Source organism: Hypanus sabinus, chromosome 8, assembly GCF_030144855.1.
Source record: "Hypanus sabinus isolate sHypSab1 chromosome 8, sHypSab1.hap1, whole genome shotgun sequence".
Lineage (NCBI taxonomy): Eukaryota > Metazoa > Chordata > Chondrichthyes > Myliobatiformes > Dasyatidae > Hypanus > Hypanus sabinus.
This window is the reverse complement of record NC_082713.1, coordinates 24,008,415-24,031,299: the sequence shown is the minus strand read 5'-3', so window position 1 is coordinate 24,031,299 and position 22,885 is coordinate 24,008,415. Positions and strand designations below refer to the sequence as shown.

Below are 22,885 nucleotides of genomic sequence, written 5' to 3'. Positions count from 1 at the left end.
AGACTAACGGAGGCCTACTACTACTACAGAAGCCTGAAGGCACATACTCTTCCATCCGATTTCTAAATGGACATTGAACCCATGAACTCTACCTCACTACTTTTATATTTCTGTTATTTTGGATTACAGTCGGCCCTCCTTATCCGTGGATTCCGCATGCGCAAATTCAACCAACTGCACTTGTTGTTCAAGCACGTATAGACTTTTTTCTTGTCATTATTCTCTAAACAATGCAGTATAACAACCATTTTACATAGCATTTACATTGTATTAGGTACTATAAGTAATCTGGAGATGTTTTAAAGTGTACGGGAGGATGTGTGTGGGTTATCGTGCATCGGGATCGAAAAATATCAGCAGTTCTCTTACTAAGTAAGTCGGAACAGGTACATCCGGTATTATTTAGCATCAGTTAGTCAAACGTTTGTCTTAGTATATAGTATATATTTTACCTTTCAATGCATATAAAACACTTAAGAACATATGTTTCAGTGACAGGCTCGGTAACGTAAGTTCTTGGGACTTGGGACAGATGGCTCCCAAGTGTTCTCCACTGTGCAGGGTTGATGTGGAGGATCAAAACCCCAAAACCTCAAAACCCAATAATTAAACCACTTCATTGCTTAGTAATAATTGTAGCTTTCATCGGGGCAGAGCCTTTCTCACTTTATCCTTTAAAATTGTTCCGATCGTTGATCGACGTAGCCTAACGCTTTTCCAATGACTGATGTCATTTCCCCTCTTTCCGATCACTTTATTATTAATCGTGATCGTGATTATTTTCGTGAACAGAAACACTGGGCATTCAGAGCTCTGGTGCTGGGTCCTAATGTCCACCGCACAGAGACAGGTTAAATAAGGTCCGGGGTTCTGCTGGATCCTAAAGACCACCATATTGAGACTGGTTGAATAAGGGATTTGAGCATTCGTGAATTTTGGTATCCGTGAGGGGTCCCAGAACCAAGTCCCCACGGATAAGGAGGGCCGACTGTACTTATTTAACTTATTTAATAGACACATTTATATATTTCGTGTATCTTGGATTTTTCTCTATTTATCATGCATTTCGTTGTATGACGTAAAGTTAACAAATTTCACAACATATGCCACAGATATTAAACCTGATTCTTACTTTTTTATAGGCACAATAGTTTTAAGATTACTGTTGGTGTGTTGTAATCTGACTAGTAATTAAGGGATTTACAACAATGTTTCATTGAATTAGCTAGTTATTTACTAAGGGAAGTTAACAAAAGCCAGCACTGTGGAGCTGAGTACACGACTTTTGGACAAACAAATCAGGAAGGTCACAGATTCAACGCTTGGATTTTGCTGCGCTAGCTGGTCTCAGCAAGGAAAACAAGACAAGTCCTCCCCAGGATACAAAGGCCCAACTTATATACAGCCGTGAAGAGCATTCTAACTGGTTGCATCACCGTCTGGTATGTAGGGGCCACTGCACAGGATTTGAAAACGCTGCATAAAGTTACAAACAGACAGCTCCATCACCTACCAGCCTTCTCCTTCCCACCCTCCCCCCACCTTCTTTATAGGGCCCCTGCCCCCTCCCTCTTCAGTCCTGACGAAGGGTCTTGGCCCGAAACGGTGACTGTTCATTTCCACAGATGCTGCCTGGCCTGCTGAGTTCCTCCAGCCTGTTGTACGTGTTGCTTTGACCCCAGCATCTGCAGTGTACTTTGTGTGATACTTCAGGACATATGTCAGAGATATTAAGCCTGATTCTGATTCTGAGCCTGCACACGTGACTGGATGTTAGGGAGACTGAAGGGATGGATCTGCCACTGCAGCAAATCTTCCGCCAGGTAGTACGGGGCATGTTCATGTTCCTTTTCCTTCCAATTCCACACCCTTTCCTCTGCCTGAGCCGTGGCATTCAACGGTCGAGTCAAACAGCACAGAGCTGGGAGCACTCACTCACTAACCGAGTCAGTGAAGCCACTCTTCCGAAGCCCGCTTGCTTTCCCATCACCACCGTCTCTGTGATCCTCTCCCCCCCACATGGATTGGTTCACTTCTGACTAAACATAACCTGGGGACTGCTTGTATCAGCATTAAGGCTGATCAAGCAACAACTCCCCCTTTCACCACTACTTAATCATTTCCTGTCAGAATCACCTTATGTACAGACACTCCTGAACCTAGCGACACTTGATGGACATAGAATTAATCAATGTATATAAGCAGTCATATGTATTATTTTTATTGTTTCTTATCTTATATTATCTTATCTTATATTGTTTTTTATCTCATTGTGATTTTTTTGTACTGCATCGGATTTGGAGGAACAATTATTTCGTTCTCCTTTACACTTGTGTACTGGAAATGACATTAAACAATCTTGAATCTTGAGTGAAAGAGAAGAGATTAACGCATTTCCAGACGATCATCCTTAAACTGAAATCCCTTTACGTCCTCAAGTCTCATCTATCTTAATAATACCCTCATCACAATAACTTTCAAAGATCTCCTATCTTTTCCGCAGAAGCAAAGTTTATTTCTCCATCATTGGTGGCTGTACTTTGAACTGCCAGGGCTTTGCGTTCTGGAAATTCCCTTTCTAAAAGTTCCTGCCTCGTCTATAAGTCATTCCTTAAAACTTAAACCTACTTAGATGTCAGCAAGGTAGTGCAGTGGTTAGCGCAACGCTTTACAGTAGCAGTGACCTGAATTCAATTCCCATCACAGTCTGTAAGGAATTTGTATACTCTCCCTGTGACCTTGTGGGTTTCCTCTGGGTGCTCTGGTTTCCTCCCACAGTCCAAAAGACATATGGGTTGGTAGGTTAACTTGTCATTGTAAATTGTCCTGTGATTAGGCTGGGGTTAAAGCAGGGCCAGGAGGGCCTTTTCCACACTGGATCAGGTTATAAGATAAGCAGCCTTTGCCAGAAATGTCAACTATTTACTCTTTTCCATAGATACTGCCTGGCCTGCTGAGCACCTCCGGCATTTTGTATGCGTTGCTTTGGATTTGTATAATAAAAATAGATGTCCTAACTTTTGGACACCTGTCTTAGTAATGCCTCACACGGCTCAAGGTCAAATTTTTATATAATAAGGTGCCTTTAAAGCACTGTGATATGTTTTATTGTATTAAAGGTTCTTATAATTGCAAGGAGTTGGTGTAGATTACTGACCAGGGAGTCTCACCAGGCTTCTGAACATGGAATGCCAAGTCCTCTTGGGCAGCCCCCATTCTTCTGTCCCCTACTGATTTCATTATCCAACTTCATGCATGGGGAGTGTGGGAAAGCCTAAAAAGCCACGTAAATATTCCAATCTCTGACCTTTTTTTGTACCTGAATTAAAGGATAAGAGAAACGGATTAGCAATGAGTAACTAGGAAAGCTGAATCCATATAGCGCTCCTGTCAATCTAGTCAGCAGTTAGTGGGATGCTCACCCATCTGTCACTGAGTGACAGCAGTGAACCATCATGAGCCTATTAAATATTAAATGCTAAAATAATTCCTCTAGTTCCCTTATTTCATTTATATGAAATCTAAAATTACATTTGATTTTAGAAGATATTCTAGTTATCATTGTGGAACTTGATCTAATACTGTGGCGTAGCAGTTAGCGTAATGCTATTACACCACCAGCGATATGCTGCTGTCTGTAAGGAGTTTGCACGCTCACCTCATGACCATGTGGGTTTCCTCCAGGTGCTCCAGTTTCCTCCCACATTCCAGAAATGTACGGGTTAGTAGGTTAATTGGTCACATGGATGTAATTGGGCAGCGTGGGATCATTGCGCAGGATGGGCCTGTGCTGTATTTCTAAGTTTTAAAAAATGGTTTAATATTTCATTTTCCTAGCTTTTCTTTCCTGAATCTCAGTTATAGCAATGGCTATTAAATGGCCGGTAATGTTCTTCGAGACATTTTTAGATTGTGATAGGGGCTATTCATTTGCAAGTTAATTTCTTCATCAGGTCTGTATTTTTGTTTATTAACTGGAGATTCTGGTATGAAGGTTTCCAAGCTCAACAGGCAGGGAACATGGATATATTGACCTTTTCGTGCTGAAGAAACCTAGTGTTGTGGGCATCGCTATGAAAACTAATTTCACTCTCTTGTACTATTGACTTTAGTGTTAATTAATATCGAGTCACTGTTGCAACTCCTTCAGCGAGCACTGTTCATTGCAGACTGAAGAAAGAAATCTCACAGCAAAAAAATGTTAAGTATTGACTGTGGTCCGTAACTCAAAACAATGTCTAGCTTTTAAACAATACGCACAAAATGCTGGAGAAGCTCAGCAAGTTGGGCAGCATCTATGGAAGAGAATAAAGGATCAACATTACAGGCTGAGACCCTTGACTTCTTCATCAGCAGACCATAGTCAGTGGGGATTAGAAATAACATCTCTGCTCACTGATATGTTCTGCATCTTCATTTTTAACAACTTTTATAATCCATTGTCCCACTTAACAAGTAAGGTTGACACCTAACTAGAAATACGAAATTTGTAGACTTTATGAGATATGTTGTTGGAATTTCTTAAGTCACGGAAAACATTGCAATATGTTAGGTAATTTTTCAGCTGGTGCACGAGATGCATGCTTAGCCCACTGCTCTATTCTCTCTGCACCCACGACTCTTGAGGCTAGGCACAGAACAAATGCCATCCATAAATTTGCCAACGACACAACTATTTTTGCGGATTTTTAGACAGTGACGAGGAGGCGTACAGGAGCGAGATAGATCAGCTGGTTGAATGGTGTTGCAGCAACAACGTTGCACTCAACGTCAGTAAGACCAAGGAATTGTCCGTAGACTTTACGAAGGGAATGTCGAGGTAACATACGTCAGTCCACTGCATAGGATCAGTAAGAGCTGCAGAAGTTGCAAAATGAGCCAGCTACAGAAAATTGTAAACTGCCAGGTCCATCTTGGGTACTAGCCCCCCCAGCATCTAGGACATCTTCAAAAGCCGATGCCATTAAAGGGCAACATAAATCATTAAGGGACCTCAGTCACCAAATACATTACTACCATCAGGAAGGAGGTACAGAAACCTGAAGATACACACTTAATATTTTCCCCTGTGGCATCAGATTGCTGAATGGACAGTGAACCTATGTATTTTACCTCACCTTTTTCCTTTTGTGTATTCTGTTTGTACTACTCATTTCATTTATATATTTCTGATTGTAAAGATTTAACCCTGATTCAGACTCTCTGTGCAGAGTTTGCACTTTCTCCCGGTGATCCTGTGTCTTTCCTCCAGTTCCTCTGGTCTCTTCCTGCATCCCAATGACATGCTGATTGGGAGGTGAATTAGCCATCGAATCGCAACCCAAACCGTCTACAATTCCTTTCCTCACTCAGAAGCTGCTTGATCTGCTGAGTTCTTCCTAGCAGATTGTTTGTTGCTCCAGACTGTAGTCTCTTGCGTCTCCCTGGTGTGTTAGACTAGCGCTAGAATCTCGGGGAGTTGTGGGGACTGTGGAATGAATAAATGGATTACAGGGAAGATTAGTGACGAATTGGATTGCTCTATGAGCTGGCATGGACTAGATGACCCAAAATAATCCCTACAATGATATTTGGAAAAACAGTATTAAGCATTGTCTGTGTGCAATGAGCCTGGAGTCGAACGTCTGTAGTATATGCTGCAATGATTGCCACTCCATCAATTCCATGCTCAGCCTCTCCATTTTGCGGCAAATGCATTTTACAGGTTCTCCCCTCTTACTAGCATGTCCCTCCCTCCCTCCCCTGCCTCTCCCTGTAAACACACAGTGATACCTACAATCTGCGATATGTAGTGCTGACTTAAAGATCTGGCCCCAGAATGCATGGCAGCACTTGCGGACGGTCTCTATTAGGTACTGACACAAGCAAGGCGTCTCACTGCATGTTTTGATGCACAGTACATGCGATAAGTAACCTTCAGACCCGAAGTTAATGAAAAGTAGAAAATGGGATTAATTCATGCAGCAATGTAACACTTGAAATCTTGATTGATGCAAACTATGAAAAATTAAGGAAAAATGCAGTCCTTTATAAACCATGGTGCAATTTCACTCAGTGTACTCGGAAGCATTCAGAAATATTCTTCACAGAAAGAATCCTTGGAATGTGTCCCACTCGTGGTCTGGAATCTGGCAATCCCTTGAAGTGCACTGGATGTTGAGAATCATATAATCGGGCCACATCTTGTTGCTATATTCAGTCTTGTTATACACTGGCATGTGAGTAAGATTGCAAATGTCAGAAATCTATGCTTGAGCTCACTTCTATTCAATTATACATGAGGTAAAGATTTTAACAGATTAAATTACATTTTGAAAATGTTCAAGGCTACGTTTCTTTTAAATTCCCTTTTAGGGGCTCGTGTGCTCACTGCCGGATGAAAAGCTGGATTAGCAGTTGTTATTTTGAGTCACATTATGGTGGAGGCAAATGATATCATCCAATGTGTGCTCAGCAAAGCACGCACACTTTCTGAAGAACTTTGTACCTCTGTTTTCCTAACATTTCGATCAACCCCTCCTGAAAGTGCTAATTCATCCTGTATACAACTCTGCAGACGCCTACTACTTTCCATTAGTTAGAGTTAATTTTTGTTTTTGCCAAATGATAAGAAACAGAGCCAATTCAAGGGCTCGACTGGCTATTAAATCACACAAAAAATATTAAGAAGACTGGAATGGAATACCCCACAAAGCTGCACTGGTGAATATAGCAGATTGTTGGCATTAACGTCACATTTTGTTTGAATCTTTTGAATGAGTCAGACAGATTGCTCATTTACCAAAGTTCCTTGGAGGGTTTGTGCATGAATAATGTTTACTTTCAAGCCCAACTTTTCCAAGGTCATGTTGTTGATGAGGAATCCTGCTGCCGTTAGACGCAGAAACTTTACCCTAAATGTTATTAGCTTTGTAGAAAATACATCTTCATTTCTGAAAACTTACAGACTTTTTATTTTAAACTGCCGTGCAAATTGAAAGGGAATTGATGTAGTAAATCTGGAAGTAAAAGAAAATAGAACAGTACAGCATAACACAGGCTCTTCAGCCCATGAAGTTGTGCTGACCCTTAAACTTACTCCAAGATCAATCTAACACTTCCTTCCCACATAGTCCTCCATTTTCCTTTCACCCACATGCCTATCTGAGAGTTTCTTAAGAGTCCATAATGTGTCTGCCTCTACCAGCATCCCTGGCAGTGCATTCCATGAACTCACCACTCTCTGTGTAAAAAAACTACCTCTGTTACCCCCTGTACTTTCATCCAAGCACCTTAAAACCATGTCCTCTTGTATTAGCACGGCCACCCTAGTCCACACAGATGTGTTGGCTGTCCATTCTCTGCCTGTCATCCTATACACCTCTATCAAGTCACTCCCAATGACTAAAGCTTACCCAGCTAACCTGAAAGTTGTAGCAGAAGGGGAAAGCAAAGGAGGTGCTTGAAGTTCACAATTTTAAGAGCTAGTGAAACATTGGGGCTGAGCTTTCTTTGGGAACCCCTTGCTAAATAAGGGGCAGGTTGGTAGCGTGGGTGGGGTGGGGGTGGGGGGGCAGCTCAGTGGCATACCTGCCAACAGAATTTTTTTACATACAGTGCAGGACAGGCCCATTGGGCTCTTTCTTTGAACCATGATGCCCAGCAATCCCCTGATCCCAATTAACCAACCAACCAGTATGTCTTTGGACTGTGGAAGGAAACCAGAATGTGCAGAGGAAACCCACCCAGTCACGGGGGGAACATACAAACACTCATTACAGGCAGTGGTGGGAATTGAACCCAGGTCACTGGTGCTGTAAAGCATTGTGCTAACCATTACGCTACTGTGCCACCCACCTTTACGATGCTTTACAGCACCAGCTGTAAGAACAGAGTTCAATTCCTGCCACTGTCTGCACATGCCTTCATCCAGTGTGGGTTGGTAGCTTAATAAACTGCTGTAAATTGCATCCGGTAATGATGTAGAATTTTGTAAATGAGTTTTTGAAGGTGGACTTTGGCTTGCTGGAACAAAGGGCCTGTTTCTGTGCAGGAGAGGGCACATGGAAGTCGATATACCAGCTAGTTGAGTGGTGTTGCAGCAATAACCTTGTACTCAACATAAGGTGAAAGAACTGATTGTGGCCTTCAGAAAGGTTAAGATGAGGGAACACACACCTGTCCTCATAGAGCGATCAGAAGTGGAGAGAGTGAGCAATTTCAGGTTCCTGGGTGTCAATACCTCAGAAGAGCTAACCTGGACCTAACACATCAATACAGCTATAAAGAAGGTAAGACAGCAGCGATATTTCATTACGGGTGAGAGGAGATTTGGTGTGTCATCAAAAGCATGCACAAGTTTATAGCGATGTACTGTGGAGAGCATTCTAATTGTGCATCACCGTCTGGTGGGGGGAGGGGCACTGCCATATAGGATCGAAGTAAGCTACAAAGAGTTGTAAAATTAGTCAGCTCCATCATGAACACTCACCTCTAATATTCAGGACATCTTTAAAGATATATATATATATATATACACACACACACACACACACACACACACACACACACACACATATATATATATATATATATATATCTTTAATGTAATTCAGTTCTTTTCCTCTCTATTATCCTGTATTGCATTGTACTGCTACCACAAAGTTAATAGATTTCACAACATATGGCGGTGATATCAAACCTGATTCTGTATGCCTTAAAGAGCTGCACATTATCTGATTACAACTTTGTTTTGATTCTTTTTGTAATATTAGATTTTAAATATGATTACAACTTCAGGAAAGCGGTCTAGCAAAGAATATACTTATTTCTTCTGTACTGAGAGGAAACCATGTTTCCAAGGCCTTTATAGCGATGTGTGTGTGTGCATGAGAGAGAGAGAGAGAGAGAGAGAGAGAGAGAGAGAGAGAGAGAGAGAGAATGTATTCTCATGTGGAAGGGATAAGCCTTTCAAAGACACTATGTAAAAGACAAGCAGGAAGGAAATATTCACAGAGAATTATTTTATCAAAACATTGATCAATATCTCCCACTCCTGTGCAGAGCACTGGTGTAGAAATCAGAACTGAGTGGGCTGGTTCAGGAGAATGAATATGATATTTGGAGAGTGAAGAGTAATCCAGTTGAAAAATTCAAGATTGTCAAAAAAGGCATAGATGTGGTTGTAGCATAGGACCGGTGCACCAGAGGACATACTGACATATTGTGGGTGAGCCACATTGGGTAGGAGCACTATGGTAGAATTTAGACTAAAGAGTAGAGAATCAGCCATTTGATCAAGGAGACATGTTGTAACTCACAGGATTATAAATCTTCACAATTTATTTCTGTGCAGGGTTAGTTGTTCTGTACATTTATGAATGAAACACAGATATTCAGACACTGAGGGAATCAAGGGACTGGATGGGGGAGAACACAGAATGGTGAAAAAGGTTTAAGCTGCTACATATCACCCCTGTTAGCATTGACTTTATGCCATAGAGATTGGAAGAACTTGAGCTGCCTTCTCTGGAGCTTCAGAAGCTGAAGGAAGACTTTATGGAAATTTATAAGGCAGACAGTCAGAATCTTTCTTCCAGGATTGAAATGCCAGATACAAAAGGACATCCATTTAAGGTGAGAGGGGGACAGTTTAATGACGTTCAGGGCTATTTTTTTATATATATAAAGAGACAGTTCGATGAGTGGAACAGGCTGCCCTGGGTAGAGATGGAAGCAGATATGATAGTGGAGTTTGAGAAGTTTATATAGATGAAAATGCAGGGAATGAAGGGACATGGATCACAAGCAGGCAGAAGAAATTTAGTTTAGTTCTATATTAGTTAAGATAATTTAGTTAAAATACATTTCATTTTAATGTATTTAAAACATTACATATAGCAACAGCCCTTTGGCACAGACTTTGTAGACTGAAGGACCTGTTCCTGTATTGTAATGCTCTAAATAGGAATAAAGGAGAGCTTTGTTACCCTCAGGGTTAACCACTTGCCTCTCAGGATTTGTTATTGAATAGGAGAAGCACACTGTGGAGAAGGTACTCTTTGATACTGGCAGTATTACGGGGAGAATCTAGACAATGCTACGAGAGGTACCTTAGGTCAGGTACCCCATTCAAGCTGCAAATTTTGCCTTGAAGTGGTGGACTTTGGATCGTTGTAATTATTTACCAGCATGTTGAACTTTATATCTGCTGAGAAATGGATGGACAAGTGTTCAGTGGAGATGCAGTTGAGAAAAATTAGATTGAAGCCCCAATTTTACAAGTTTATAAGATTATAAAAGAATGGTTAAAAGACACATGTATCTTTAAGTCAGTGGTTCCTTTATTTCAATTTTTTTTTGCTTTTTTAATGTTAAGTTGTTTGCAGCTGTCCTGGATAATATACAAGAAGGAACACTTTTGGAGAGAGATATCTTTTTGGAAGTGAAATATATGAAATTTTGGTAACCTCTGTGTTTGCTGTGATAACAGCAAAGAAGGAAAGACGAAAATTAGAATAGTGATGGAGGAACTGAATTGATAGAAAATAGTTTATAAACAGTTTGATCTCTCTTCACAAGTATTTCTTATAACTAATCATTTTACATACCTTCAGACAATACAAAAAGATAGGTATATTTAACATTAGAGGCCCCTTCGGAAAGCTGGAATTATGAAGCATGGTTTATATTTTGTGCATATTAAAAACCCCTGATCAAAACAATAACTACAACTTTTTACAATATCAGAAAATTCTTTTAATAATCAAAAAGGTTTATAAATTTTGAGGGTTGAACTGGGCTGGGGAAGGGAATATTTTCAAATTATCTGTAAAAACCAAAAAACAAAAATCAGTAGTTTGGTAGTAATGTGGGAAATCCCATAAAGTGATTCCAATAGTATAAAATATTGTTTTTTTTTCACAATTCTGCTACTTTTAACAAAAAAATTGGTAAAAATGCTAACTGAGCCAGTGATATGTGAAGCAAAATTGATACTATTGGTTGGCAAATGTAATGGTGAGATTCTTCAAGTGATGAAAAGCCTGGATACATCATATACACATTTTCAGTACTTACATAAAAACACCAAGGAAGTAACCTGCTGATGATTAATCATTAATATTTAAGAACCTGGGATGCAGTAGTTGGTTAGTAGCACCATGGAAATACTTCAAAAACAAACAAACAAAAATAAAAAGATGTATGCAATCTCATTGTTATGTTTCAGTCCATTACTCATATCTTGACAGAAAGTGCCATATGGAGATCACCCTGAAACAGAAGAACTTGGAGGCACCACGATTTCTTGTTCCACAACGCTCAGTTGCTCGTTCACTCTTTTCAGAAATGCACTGAATGCTCTTTACATGAGGTACGTACAATTATTATGTGTGAACAGTCTTCTTTTTTTTTGTTTTTCTGTTTGTTTTTGCTTTCCACAATAGCACCATTGTAAATGGAAGACAAAGCGCCCCACAGTTTTTTTTTATTTATTGAGCTGTTTTTCTTCTTCTCACTTGGTCTTGGCTGACGCCTCACTGCCGGGAGCCAATGCATTACGTCCTCTTCATACACACTTGACAACGGCTCACACGCGTTCGGAGCTCTCCTGCTTTCAGCGTCTCAGACTGTGGCTTACTATTGAAGGGAAGGGGAAGCAGTAATTGAAAAATTGTTCCACCTTATTCCAGCTTAATGCACTCACCGCGTAACGATTCAATACCTCCAGACAGTACACAAGATATGTTTTTCACTATGTTTGTATATTTTATTTAGATAACGCACAGAACAGGCCCAATGATCTGCACCGTCCAGCAACCCACCTATTTAGCACCAGCTCAATCTCAGGACAATTTACAATGACCAATTAACCTACTAACTGGAACGTCTTTGAACTGTGGGAGGACAGCAGGGCATCTTGCGGAAATCCATGTGGTTACAGGGGAGAATGTACAAACTCGTTACAAACTCTGAACTCAGGTACATGGGATATGGTATACGGGAGGCAGGGTTTGAGGGTCGGCACAACATAGTGGGCCGAAGGGCCTGTAATGTTCTATGTTCTACACCCTGAGGTGTAAAAGCGTTGTGCTGACTGCTCTACTACCATGTCTTTTAGTATTGGTATTGGATTGTTTTTTAAATCATTACAATAATAAACCAGTGCCAATACCAAAAGCAAAATCCTGTCTACCCAACAATAAACAACACACTGGGAAAGGAAATTTGGCATTTTTTCTTTACACCCCCTCCCCAACCCATTCCTCTGACAGTGAAACAGGTTCCCTGATTTCTGTGTCATCACAGCAGACCCAATTTAGGCAGCGCCCTACGAGGAAGAAATCTTGATTTTTCCCTCCCAAGCTTGAACACTGTGAAGCTCACAGGTACAGTAATATGAATGTGAAGGAACATAGGAAACTGCTGAGAGTAGTTGATTTAGCCCAGTACCTCACGGGTACATCCCTCCCACTATCAAAAGTACCTACTTGAGGCACTGCGTCAAGAAGGCAGCATCTTCCAGCAAAGATCTCTACCATCTTGGCCATTCCATCTTCTCGCGGCCACCATTGTGCAGAAGGTACCGAAGCCTGGGGTCCTACCAGTTTCAACTTCCTTTCATTTGTGTTTTTGAGCCAATCTGCACAATCTTAATCACTACCTCAGTAAAACAACTCCATGATCAATTTGCCCTACAATGGCCTATTTTTGTTCTAATTGTGTTCTTCCTCGTATAACTGTATATAATTTATGCCTTTCTTGTAAATGTCGTGTACGTGATGCTCTGCGGCTATGATCCCGCTGCACATGTCTGGGGGTTGGAGACCCACAAATCTACCAGTCAGGGCCAGGGAGTAGAGGTTGGAGCCCTGATATCTGAGAGTCTGTGACTCTGGGCCAGGGACTAGAGGTTAGGGGCATAACATCTGTGAGTCTGAGAGTTCAGGGCCAAGAACTGGAAGTTGGAGGCCTGGACACAGCCTGTCCTGAGGTTGGAATTGTGTGTGTGTGTTGTTCTGCTGTTGTTGTTTTGTTGTTGTTGTCGTTAACTTGCATTGCTCTGCTGAACACTATCAGCATGCTTTGTTGGCACCAGAACGTGAGGCAACACTTGAGGGTTGTCCCCAGCACTGTGCTGGTTGTTAATGCCAACAATGCATTTCAATGTACATGTGATAACTAAATTAATCTGAATCAAAAAATAGATTTTTCATTGCAACAATGTACTCATATTTAGGCAGGATTTTGACCTAGAGGCATTCAGTCATAATCATGTGGATGGGGATTTCATACCATTGACTCCTCAGCCAAATACATTTACCTAACGCCCAAACCTTATATAAATATCGGGATCAAAATGCTGTTAACATTGTAAATACAAGCTGATATTGATGTACTTAAGCACACTTTATTCCATAGCTGTACTTCTAACTTCATTTTTATACACTGCGTTTCTTTATTCTGGATAATTGTTTAAAGTTAACATTTTTTGTTGCATGTAGCGCCAATACACCATGGAAATTTTCTAATACATGTAAATGTATATAGCAAGTCCTTCTTATACTGCACCTCCTTGGCATACAGTATATGAGCTATCAGGGAAAGCCATTTTAAATCTATAGACATTACCCTGTTCTCAATTCAAACCTTTAAGTGTCTGGGATCTTTTGCTTCCCCTCCCATCAGAACCACGGGGAATATATTCTGAAGGGATTGATAACTGATCTAATGCTGACTTTGTTCCAGCCTCTTAGGCAGTGGATGGGTATTGATGGGAGAAGAGCAAATGGGGTTTTCACGGAGTTTGTGTTAACCTCGAATGTTCGAGCTAATTAACCTTGCAGAGCAGTGTCTGTGCAGGAATTTTAATTGGTGAATCTGTGGAATTCCGTGCCACAGACGGTGGTGGAGGCTAAGTCAATGGGTATTTTTAAAGCAGAGGTTGGTAAGTTCTTGATTAGTAAGGGTGTCCAAGGTCACGGGGAGAAGGCAAAGAATGGGGTTGAGAGGGATAATATATCAGCCATGATGGAATGGCAGAGCAGACTCGATGGGTTGAATGGCCTAATTCTGCTCCTATGTAATATGGCCTTATCCTAATGTGAAGAATGTGATGTCCAATGTGTCTCCAAAACTTAACTCCCTGATGTTAAGTAGCTGGCCAATATCTAATGTCACGATTCAGCTATATACACAATGCCTATTTGGTGCGATACCAAGAATGTTGATCAGTGGACACCATTAGCTGAACAAGATCTAACAATGTAAACACAGAGGACTCTGCAGTTGCTAGAAATCCACAGCAACACACATGAAGTGCTGGAGGAACTCAACAGGTAAGACAGCATCCATGGTGAGGAATGAACAGCTGATGTTGGACTGGAAAGGAAGTGGATAAAAGCTAGAAAAAGGTAGGGGGAGAACAAGATGAAAGTGATAGGTGAAACCAGATGGGGGTGCAGGGGAAGGAGGGATGAAGTAAGAAGCTGGGAAAGGTGGAAGAGGTAAAGAGCTAAAGAAGATGGAATCTGATAAGATTGGACCTGGGAAAAAAGGATTGAAGGAGCATCAGAGGGAGGTGATGGACAGGGGAGCGAAAGGGTGAGAGGGGAACCAGAAAAGGAATGGGGATGTGACATGATCTGATAATATTGATCATTATAAGATAGTACTATGACAGCAGCTTTAACCAAAAGGGATACCAGCACTCCATTCAGATTTCAGTTTTGAATGTTTTAATAATCCTCACCTGAACATCTCTGATGGCTCAACTGTGGCCAGCCAGAAACTGTATGAGTTGGCATAATAATTGCAAGTTCCCCGGCCATGGCATTCAATGAATGGTGCGGATCGGAACTCCTCCAGACAGGAACCAGGAGATGCTAAAGCTTGTCCAGATCCTTCAGCACCGGCACTTGTGTGCTGTAAAATACAACAACGTGGATTAAAAGAATTACCTCTGATGCCCCAATACAATGAATACATCGGTGTCTTATTGTCAACAGTACTTTATGCTGATCTTTGAATGATTTGCTTGTAATAAAGCTAAACATGGTTGAATAATCATCATACGGAACAAAATTATTCATATTAAATATCCTACAGTCATTCTATCAGACTTGCAGACAACAGGCCTCCAATCTCCGAATACTTACAGCAACGTTACAGACAGAGGGCATCGGAGACACAGCGTTCCCAAGAAAAGCTTAGAGAGGATGGAACACCGTATTACAATTACATCAGTGGCAAGACTTAAAAGTTTTAGACATGGTCCAGCAGGGGATTGTCAATTTCAGTTCTAGAAATATATAACTAGTTACAATGGAAAGTTCAGCAGACACACTGGTTAAAGCCTGCTTAACATCTCTCAGTCACACAACAGAAGCAAAATTTCAATAAAATACTTTACTGCTGTACCCAAGTCAAGGACACCCTGAGTGGGGTGTGAAAGATTCTGTAAAGCCGCCTGGCCATTGTTTCATTTTGAATTTCTTCATAACAGGTCCCACTTAACTAGAACTTTGTCCTGTATAACATGGGTGGTGGCCCAAGGTATTGCCATGTGAGCTTTGCACTAATGCTCGTGCCTCCTTGAATTCAGAGTAATGAAAATGTTCTTTCTACTACTGTGTGACATTGTTTGTAACATGGAGGTTGCAATTTTCCAGGACTTATCCCACAAGAGTTAATGCTATTAATGTGAAAAGCCCTACTGGCCCTAAGGTCCATCTATTCTGGGCTAGCCTGGTTTCTGCCTACTCCCATCTACCCGCCCTCCATAGCAATCTCACCTATATCTGCATCCAAACTTCTCTTAAACATTACAATTGAATGAATCCACACGTATTAGCTCCACTGATAGTTTGTTCCACTCTCTAGGAGAAGCATACTGCACAATACAGGCCCATTGGGCCACAATGCTGTGCCGAACATGTACTTACTTTAGAAATTACCTCGGGTTACACATAGACCTATATTTTTCTAAGCTCCATGTACCTATCCAGGAGTCTCTTAAAAGACACTATTGTGTCCACCTCCACCACTGTCGCTGGCAGTCCATTCCACGCACTCATCACTCTCTGAGTAAAAAACTTAACCCTGACTTCTCTTCTGTACCTACTTCCAAGCACCTTATATTGTGCCCTCTCATGTTAGCCATTTTAGCCCCAGGAAAAAGCCTCTGACGAGCCACACGATCAATGCCTCTCGTCATCTTATACACCTCCAAGAGGTCACCTCTCATCCTCCGCCACTCCAAGGAGAAAAGGCCAAGTTCACTCAACCTATTCTCATAAGGCATGCTCCCCAATCCAGGCAACATCCTTGTAAATCTCCTTTGCACCCTTTCTATGGTTTCCACGTCCTTCCTGTAGTGAAGTGACCAGAACTGAGCACTGAACTGAGTGGGGTCTGAATAGGGTCCTATATAGCTGTAACATTATCTCTCGGTTCTTAAACTCAATCCCATGGTTGATGAAGGCCAATGCACCATATGCCTTCTTAACCACAGAGTCAACCTGCACAGCAGCTCTGAGTGTCCTATGGACTCGGACCCCAAGATCCCTCTGATCCTCCACACTGCCAAGTGTCTTACCATTAATACTATATTCTTTCATCATATTTGACCTAGCAAAATGAACCACTTCAGACTTATCTGGGTTGAACTCCATCTGCCACTTCTCAGACCAGCTTTGCATCCTATCGATGTCACGCTGTAACCTCTGACAGCCCTTCACACTATCCACAACACCCCCAACCTTTGCGTTATCAGCAAATTTACTAGTCCATCCCTCCACTTCCTTATCCAGGTCATTCATAAAAATCACGAAGAGAAGGGGTCCCAAAACTGATCCCTGAGGCACACCACTGGTGACAGACCTCCATGAAAATATGACCTGTCTACAACCACTCTTTACCTTCTGTGGGCAAGCCAATTCTGGATCCACAAAGCAAGGTCTCCTTAGATCCCATGCCTCCTCACTCTCTCAATAAGCCTCGCATGGGGTACCTTATCAAATGCCTTGCTGAAATCCATATACACTTCATCTACTGCTCTACCTTCATCAACGTGTTTAGTCACATCCTCAAAAAATTCAATCAGGCTCGTAAGGCACGACCTGCTTTTGACAAAGCCATGCTGACTATTTCTAATCATACTATGCCTCTCAAAATGTTCATAAATCCTGCCTCTCAGGGTCTTTTCTATCAACCTACCAACCACTGAGGTAAGACTCACTGGTCGATAATTTCCTGGGCTATCTCTACTTCGTTTCTTGAATAAGGGAAGAACATCTACAACCCTCCAATCCCCTGGAACCTCTCCCGTGCCCGTTAATGATACAAAGATCAACACCAGAGGCTCAGCAATCTCCTCCCTTGCCTCCCACAGTAGCCTGGGATACATCTTGTCTGGTCCCGGAGACTTAACCAACTTGATGCTTTCCAAAAGCTCCAGCACATCCTCTTTCTTAATGTCTACATGCTCAAGCTTTTCAATCCACTGTAAGTCATCCCTATAATCGCCAACATCCTTTTCCATAGTGAATATTGAAGCAAAGTATTCACAAAGTACCTTTGCTATCTCCTTCAGTGCCATATACACTTCTCCACTGACACACTTGATTGGTCCTGTTCTCTCAGGTCTTAACCTCTTGCTCTTCACATACATGTAGAATGCCTTGTGGTTTTCCTTAATCCTGCTCGCCAAGGCCTTCTCATGGCTCCTTCTGGCTCTCCTAATTTCATTCTTAAGATCCTTCCTGCTAGCCTTATAATCTTCTAGAACTCTATCATTACCTAGTTTTTTGAGTCTTTCATAAGTTTTTCTTTTCTTCTTGACTAGATTTTCAATTGCCTTTGAACACCGCAGTTTCTGTACCCTTTCCCTGTTTCTTGGAATGTACCGATGCAGAACGCCACACAAATATCACCTGAACATTTGCCACATTTCTGCCGTACATTTCCCTGAAAACATCTGTTCCCAATTTATGCTTCCTGCCTGACAGCTTCATATTTCCCCTCACTCCAAGTAAACGCTTTCTTAACTTGTCAGTTCATAACCCGCTCCAATGGTGATAGAATTGTGATCGCTATCTCCAAAATGCTCTCCCACTGAGAGATCTGACACCTAACCAGGTTCATTTCCCGATACCAGATCACGTACAACCTCTCCTCTTCTAGGCTTATCTACATATTGTGTCAAAAAACCTTCCTGAATACACCTAACAAACTCCACCCCATCCAAACTTGCTCTAGGGAGATGAAATCAATATTTGGGAAATTAAAATCTCCCACCACTACAACTCTGTTATTATTACACCTTTCCAGAATCTGTCTCCCTATCTGCTCCTCGATGTCTCTGTTACCATTAGGTGGTCTATAAAAAACACCCAGTAGGGTTATTGACTCCTTCCTATTTCTAACTTCCACCCACAGAGAGTCAGTAGACAATTGCTCTATGACTTCCTCTTTTTCTGCAGCCATGACACTATCTCTGATCAAAGGTGCCACGCCCCCACCTGTTTTCCCTCCCTCCCTGTCTTTTCTGAAACAGCTAAAGCCTGGCACTCTAAGTAACCATTTCTGTCCCTGAGCCATCCAAGTCTCTGTAATGGCTGCAGCATCATAGCTCCAAGTACCGATTCACGTCCTAAGCTCTTCCGCTTTGTTCATGATGCATTAAAATAGACACATCCCAAACCATCGGTCTGAGCATATCCCTTCTCTATCTCCTGCCTATCCTCCCTCTCGCACTGTCTCCAAGCTCTATTTGTGAGTCAACTGCCCCTTCCTCCGTCTCTTTAGTTCGGTTCCCACCCCCCCACCATCAATTCTAGTTTAAGCTCTCCCCAGTAGACTTAGCAAACCTCCCCACCAGAATATTGGTCCCCCTGGGATTCAAGTGCAACCTGCCCTTTTTGTAGAGGCCATGCCTGTCCCAAAAGAAGTCCCATTCTGAATCTCTGCCCCCTGCTAAATCCCTCAACCATGCATTTATCCTCCACCTCACTCTATTCCTATACACACTGTTGCGTGTCACAGGCGGTAATCCCGAGATTACTTTTGAGGTCCTGCTTCTCAACTTCCCTCCTAACTCTCTGTAGTCTGTTTTCAGGATTTCCTCCCGCTGTAAGGCTACAACTGTTCCTGAACCTGTTGGCGTGGGCCCCCCAGTATTCCTGCACCTCCTCCCTGATGGTAGTAGTCAGAAAGAGGGAGAGAGGTCAAACGCAAGCTCAGGTAAAAGGAACTGCACTTCCTCTGAAATAATGAAATGGGGAGAAACTAAAACTTTGTCAAATCTTTTAGGGGTAAAAGATCTAATACAGACAATGGCTGACAGATTCACTTCCCTTGTTTTCTGCATTTCCTGTTACAAGGCTAAGGCAGCCATAGCCTGCATGCCTTGTCAAAAGATACTGTAGGTGGCCTGGAATTATGATGCACCGTGTGATGGTTGTGGATGAAAAAGGACAAGTTGAAGCATACCATCATAAAGGAGTATCCAATCCACAGTGACATCCAGCCATTTGGACATACTGGGATCTGAATGGTCTGACTGTGGATAGCTATCACCATTGCTGGGGCCTCACACACAGAGCACCTGTAACAGAGAATAAATCCACAGTTAGGTTTTGCATATACTGTTTTTCCTCTTTCTTGATGGGGCTCCTCCTCTATCAGGCCAAGTTGACCAACATTTATCAGTTATATAATTGCTTCACAGTTAGCAAGCAGGTTGGTAAATTTCTCTGGGGACAGCTGGCATTGAAAGCTTTCCTTCCCCTTTCCTTTCTCAGATCTAAGCAATGCCTTAACACTCTGAACAAACTGGTGAAAGGAAGCAAAAAAAAAACGGCAATTCATTTCCAACAGCATCTTTGAAAAATCCTTGTGATTGGCTTGGGTTTCAAAGATTCGAAGCACACTTATTCTTGAAGAATGTTCACATTATACAACTTGAAATTTGTCTGCTTATAGGCAGGCACAAAGCAAGAAACTCAAATAACCCAAAGACCGAAAGCCACAGCGCAGAGAAAGAGGGGAAAAAACACACACATAATGCAAACAACAGAAGCAAGCCATCAGCATCCCAAACCAGGCTGTCCCAGCTCCCTGGACAGCTGGAGTTAGGCCCAAGCAAGCCTGGGTCCCCAGTTTTCACACCACTGGAATGCGGGGGCATTTGAAGTGAGTTTTACAATAGAATCAGTTGGGATGCCCAATTGTTTCTTTGAGATACATCCAGATAATACCCAGGAAAAATACAGAATTAGTTGGATGATTGTGCAATTCGCATCAGTTGTGTTTCATGAAATACCTGGGCATTGTTTGTGAGAAATGTAGGATTGCAGCAGCAGCTTCTGACTATATGTTGCAAGGTCAATGTGTTCATAGCAGCTGGTCACAAGACTGGCAGCTGGGTTCTTTTGGTTCACCTTGCTCATTCAGCCATGTTAAAAACCCAAGATTCACGGAAACCTGAGCATCCAGTGCAGTGATAGCCCATTGAATATTACACTGGATTGGAAAACATAGCTTTTAAGGTAATACAGATGCTGGAAATCCAGAGTCACACACACAAAAGGAAGGCAGAACTCAGAAGATCAGGCAGACTCCATGGCATGGAACTGTTTGGGCTGAGACCCTTCATCAGGGCTTTGAGGATTTTTGTTTAAGGTAAGTAAACATTCCAGTTTGTCTGAATTTTCCTGCCGGGTCTCGGATCAAAACTTTGACTGTTCACACTTTTCAACAGATGCTGCTTAGACCGCTGAGTTCCTCCAGCATTGTGTGCGTTTTGCTTTGATTTCTCGCATCTGCAGACTTTTTCATGTTTTTCTTAATTTTCCTCCTTCCGGTTCAGCTTCTGTTTCAGAATGAGGGTCTTTTTCAGGATGAAAGGTCTCAGCAAACCTCAACTCCTGATTCTCCTCCATAGATGCTGCCTGACTTGCTGACTTCCTCCAGTATTTTGTGTGTGTTGCTCTATTTTACCTAGAGTAGCTTAAATTAAAATAAGCAGCGTGCAAAATATTAAAATAGTTATTTAAATAAATCAATACTTTGATTGAAACAGCAGAAGAAATCATTGTCAGGATTTAAACTTCCAATGACTGTAAAAACTGGGACAAAAATCAATGATTTATACATTTAGTTTGTCAGCCAAGTGTCAAAACATGTGTGCACACCTTTAATGAATAATCAGCCTTTCTGCATGATATGGAATGTACTCAATTTATGTGCACAAGCCCTTAAAATCTGTATTTCAGCTTCAGTCTAAGGTGGAAGAGAATAGTGCCACCTGCAGGCTCTCCTGCAAGGTGCACACCATCCTGATTTAAAAGCAGTATTACTCTAAATTTCTTAATCAATGTTCTACACTAGTGATCGCCAACTCATCGATCGCGATCGGCTGGTTGATCTTTGAGACTTTCCCAGCAGATCCCGAAAAAGAAAAGAAAAAAAATACACAAATACTGTTGAGAGATTGTTTCCGGGTTGCAGGGTTTTAGTTCCGTTCTTTCTGCCCAGTGCGCATGCGTGTAGCTCCCCCACCACACACTACACAGTGTACTTCAGTGGTCCCCAACCACCGGGCTGCGAGGAAACCATATGAGCCAGCTGCACCTCTCCTCATTCTCTGTCACGCCCACTGTTGAACTTGAACCCACGCGAGGTCATCAGCTGCCTAAGCGCAGTGATACCCTCGAGCCAGGGATCACTGGTTGGTGTCAGATAACTGGCCGCCTCGGGAAGTGCCGTTGCTACTGGCCTGGAGCACGGACAGGTGGGCGCTGCCTCTAAACTTGTTTACCACACCGAATGTTTGTGCTAAAATATTCGCAGACGACCTAATTCGGGCTCAGGGTTTTGTAAGTAGCAGAGCAGCTACCTCGCAGCGATCTACTGAAAGTCATCCCTCGAGCCAAACTTTTGTCGGCCGATAGATCCTACAAGGGGGGTGGGCATGTGCCCTGTCGCACTCCTTGCTCGGTCGGTCACTCTCTCCGGACTGCGACCGCCGCGGCCCCGGCACAGGGACCTCCGGCCCTGACCTTGTGCTTTCACCCCTCCCATGGCCAGCCGCACCTGGCCAAGGCGACTGGCGGCAGGCGGGTGGGAGGCTGGAGTTCGGGCCCGAATGAGGCAATGAAGCCCTCAAAACTGCTTCGGTACCCTGAGTCCAAGCACCCTGCACTTAAAGACAAATCCACTGAGTTTTTTTTCCCAGCGGAAAAAACGTGAGCAAGCGGGACAGCAGCCAAGTGCTGAGAGCCATGAAAACGAATTGCGGAATAGACTGGACAAAAGGAACCTGCTTCATGTATCGCTGTATTCCGGTCGTGTTTAACAACCCCCACCCCCGTCAGCCAGTCCACAAGAATATTCTCAATATTAAACCGGTCTGTGGTGCATAAAAGGGTGGTGACCCATGGTGTTCATACATTATTTCTACTTCCGGGTTGCGGGGTTTTACTTCCGATCATTTCTGTCCCGGTGCACATGTGAGTAACTAATTGATTTGGGGTTGATCTTGCCTTTCACTAAGGCCGAGGTAGGGGATCTTGGGCTTAAGAAGGTTGGTGACCACTATTCTACACCAAGGAGCTTTTGATCAAACTACACTATCAGACTGCTGCATTTCAAGACATTAGCTCACTTCTGACATTTTTAAGGGTTTTAAGGGATGGGCAGTAAAAGTCCTAAGAAAATAAATTTAAAAAAAATAAGTCATTGACAATTTGTCCTTACACACTATTCTGACTTGGAGATATATTTCCTTAGAAATGGAATTCCTCCTTATTTGGTGAGGTAAGCATCCTTTGAGCATAGTGATAATACCCAATTCAAACTCACTAAAAATATCATAAAATTGGAATGCTCAGAGATTGTTTCCTTT

The 22,885-nt window shown here is 42.3% G+C and overlaps 1 protein-coding gene and 1 long non-coding RNA gene across 6 annotated transcripts in view; one reads left to right on the top strand and one right to left on the bottom strand.

Moving 5' to 3' along the window:
- Positions 1 to 10,300: 10,300 nt before the first annotated feature.
- Positions 10,301 to 22,885, bottom strand: part of col4a5 (collagen, type IV, alpha 5 (Alport syndrome)) — a 276,446-nt gene continuing 263,861 nt past the window's right edge. For all 3 annotated transcript variants that reach the window (XM_059976825.1, XM_059976826.1, XM_059976827.1), the window contains 3 exons: positions 19,471 to 19,585; positions 14,732 to 14,904; positions 10,301 to 11,619 (listed from right to left, as the gene is read on the bottom strand). In XM_059976825.1, coding sequence (XP_059832808.1) covers positions 11,538 to 11,619; positions 14,732 to 14,904; positions 19,471 to 19,585 — 370 coding nt within the window. In that variant the 3' untranslated portion in view covers positions 10,301 to 11,537. The remainder of the gene's footprint in view (positions 11,620 to 14,731; positions 14,905 to 19,470; positions 19,586 to 22,885) is intronic.
- LOC132397972 (uncharacterized) overlaps positions 11,212 to 22,885 on the top strand; it is an 85,782-nt gene continuing 74,108 nt past the window's right edge. For all 3 annotated transcript variants that reach the window (XR_009513499.1, XR_009513498.1, XR_009513497.1), the window contains exons 1-2: positions 11,212 to 11,353; positions 11,758 to 11,961. This is a non-coding gene — a long non-coding RNA (uncharacterized LOC132397972). The remainder of the gene's footprint in view (positions 11,354 to 11,757; positions 11,962 to 22,885) is intronic.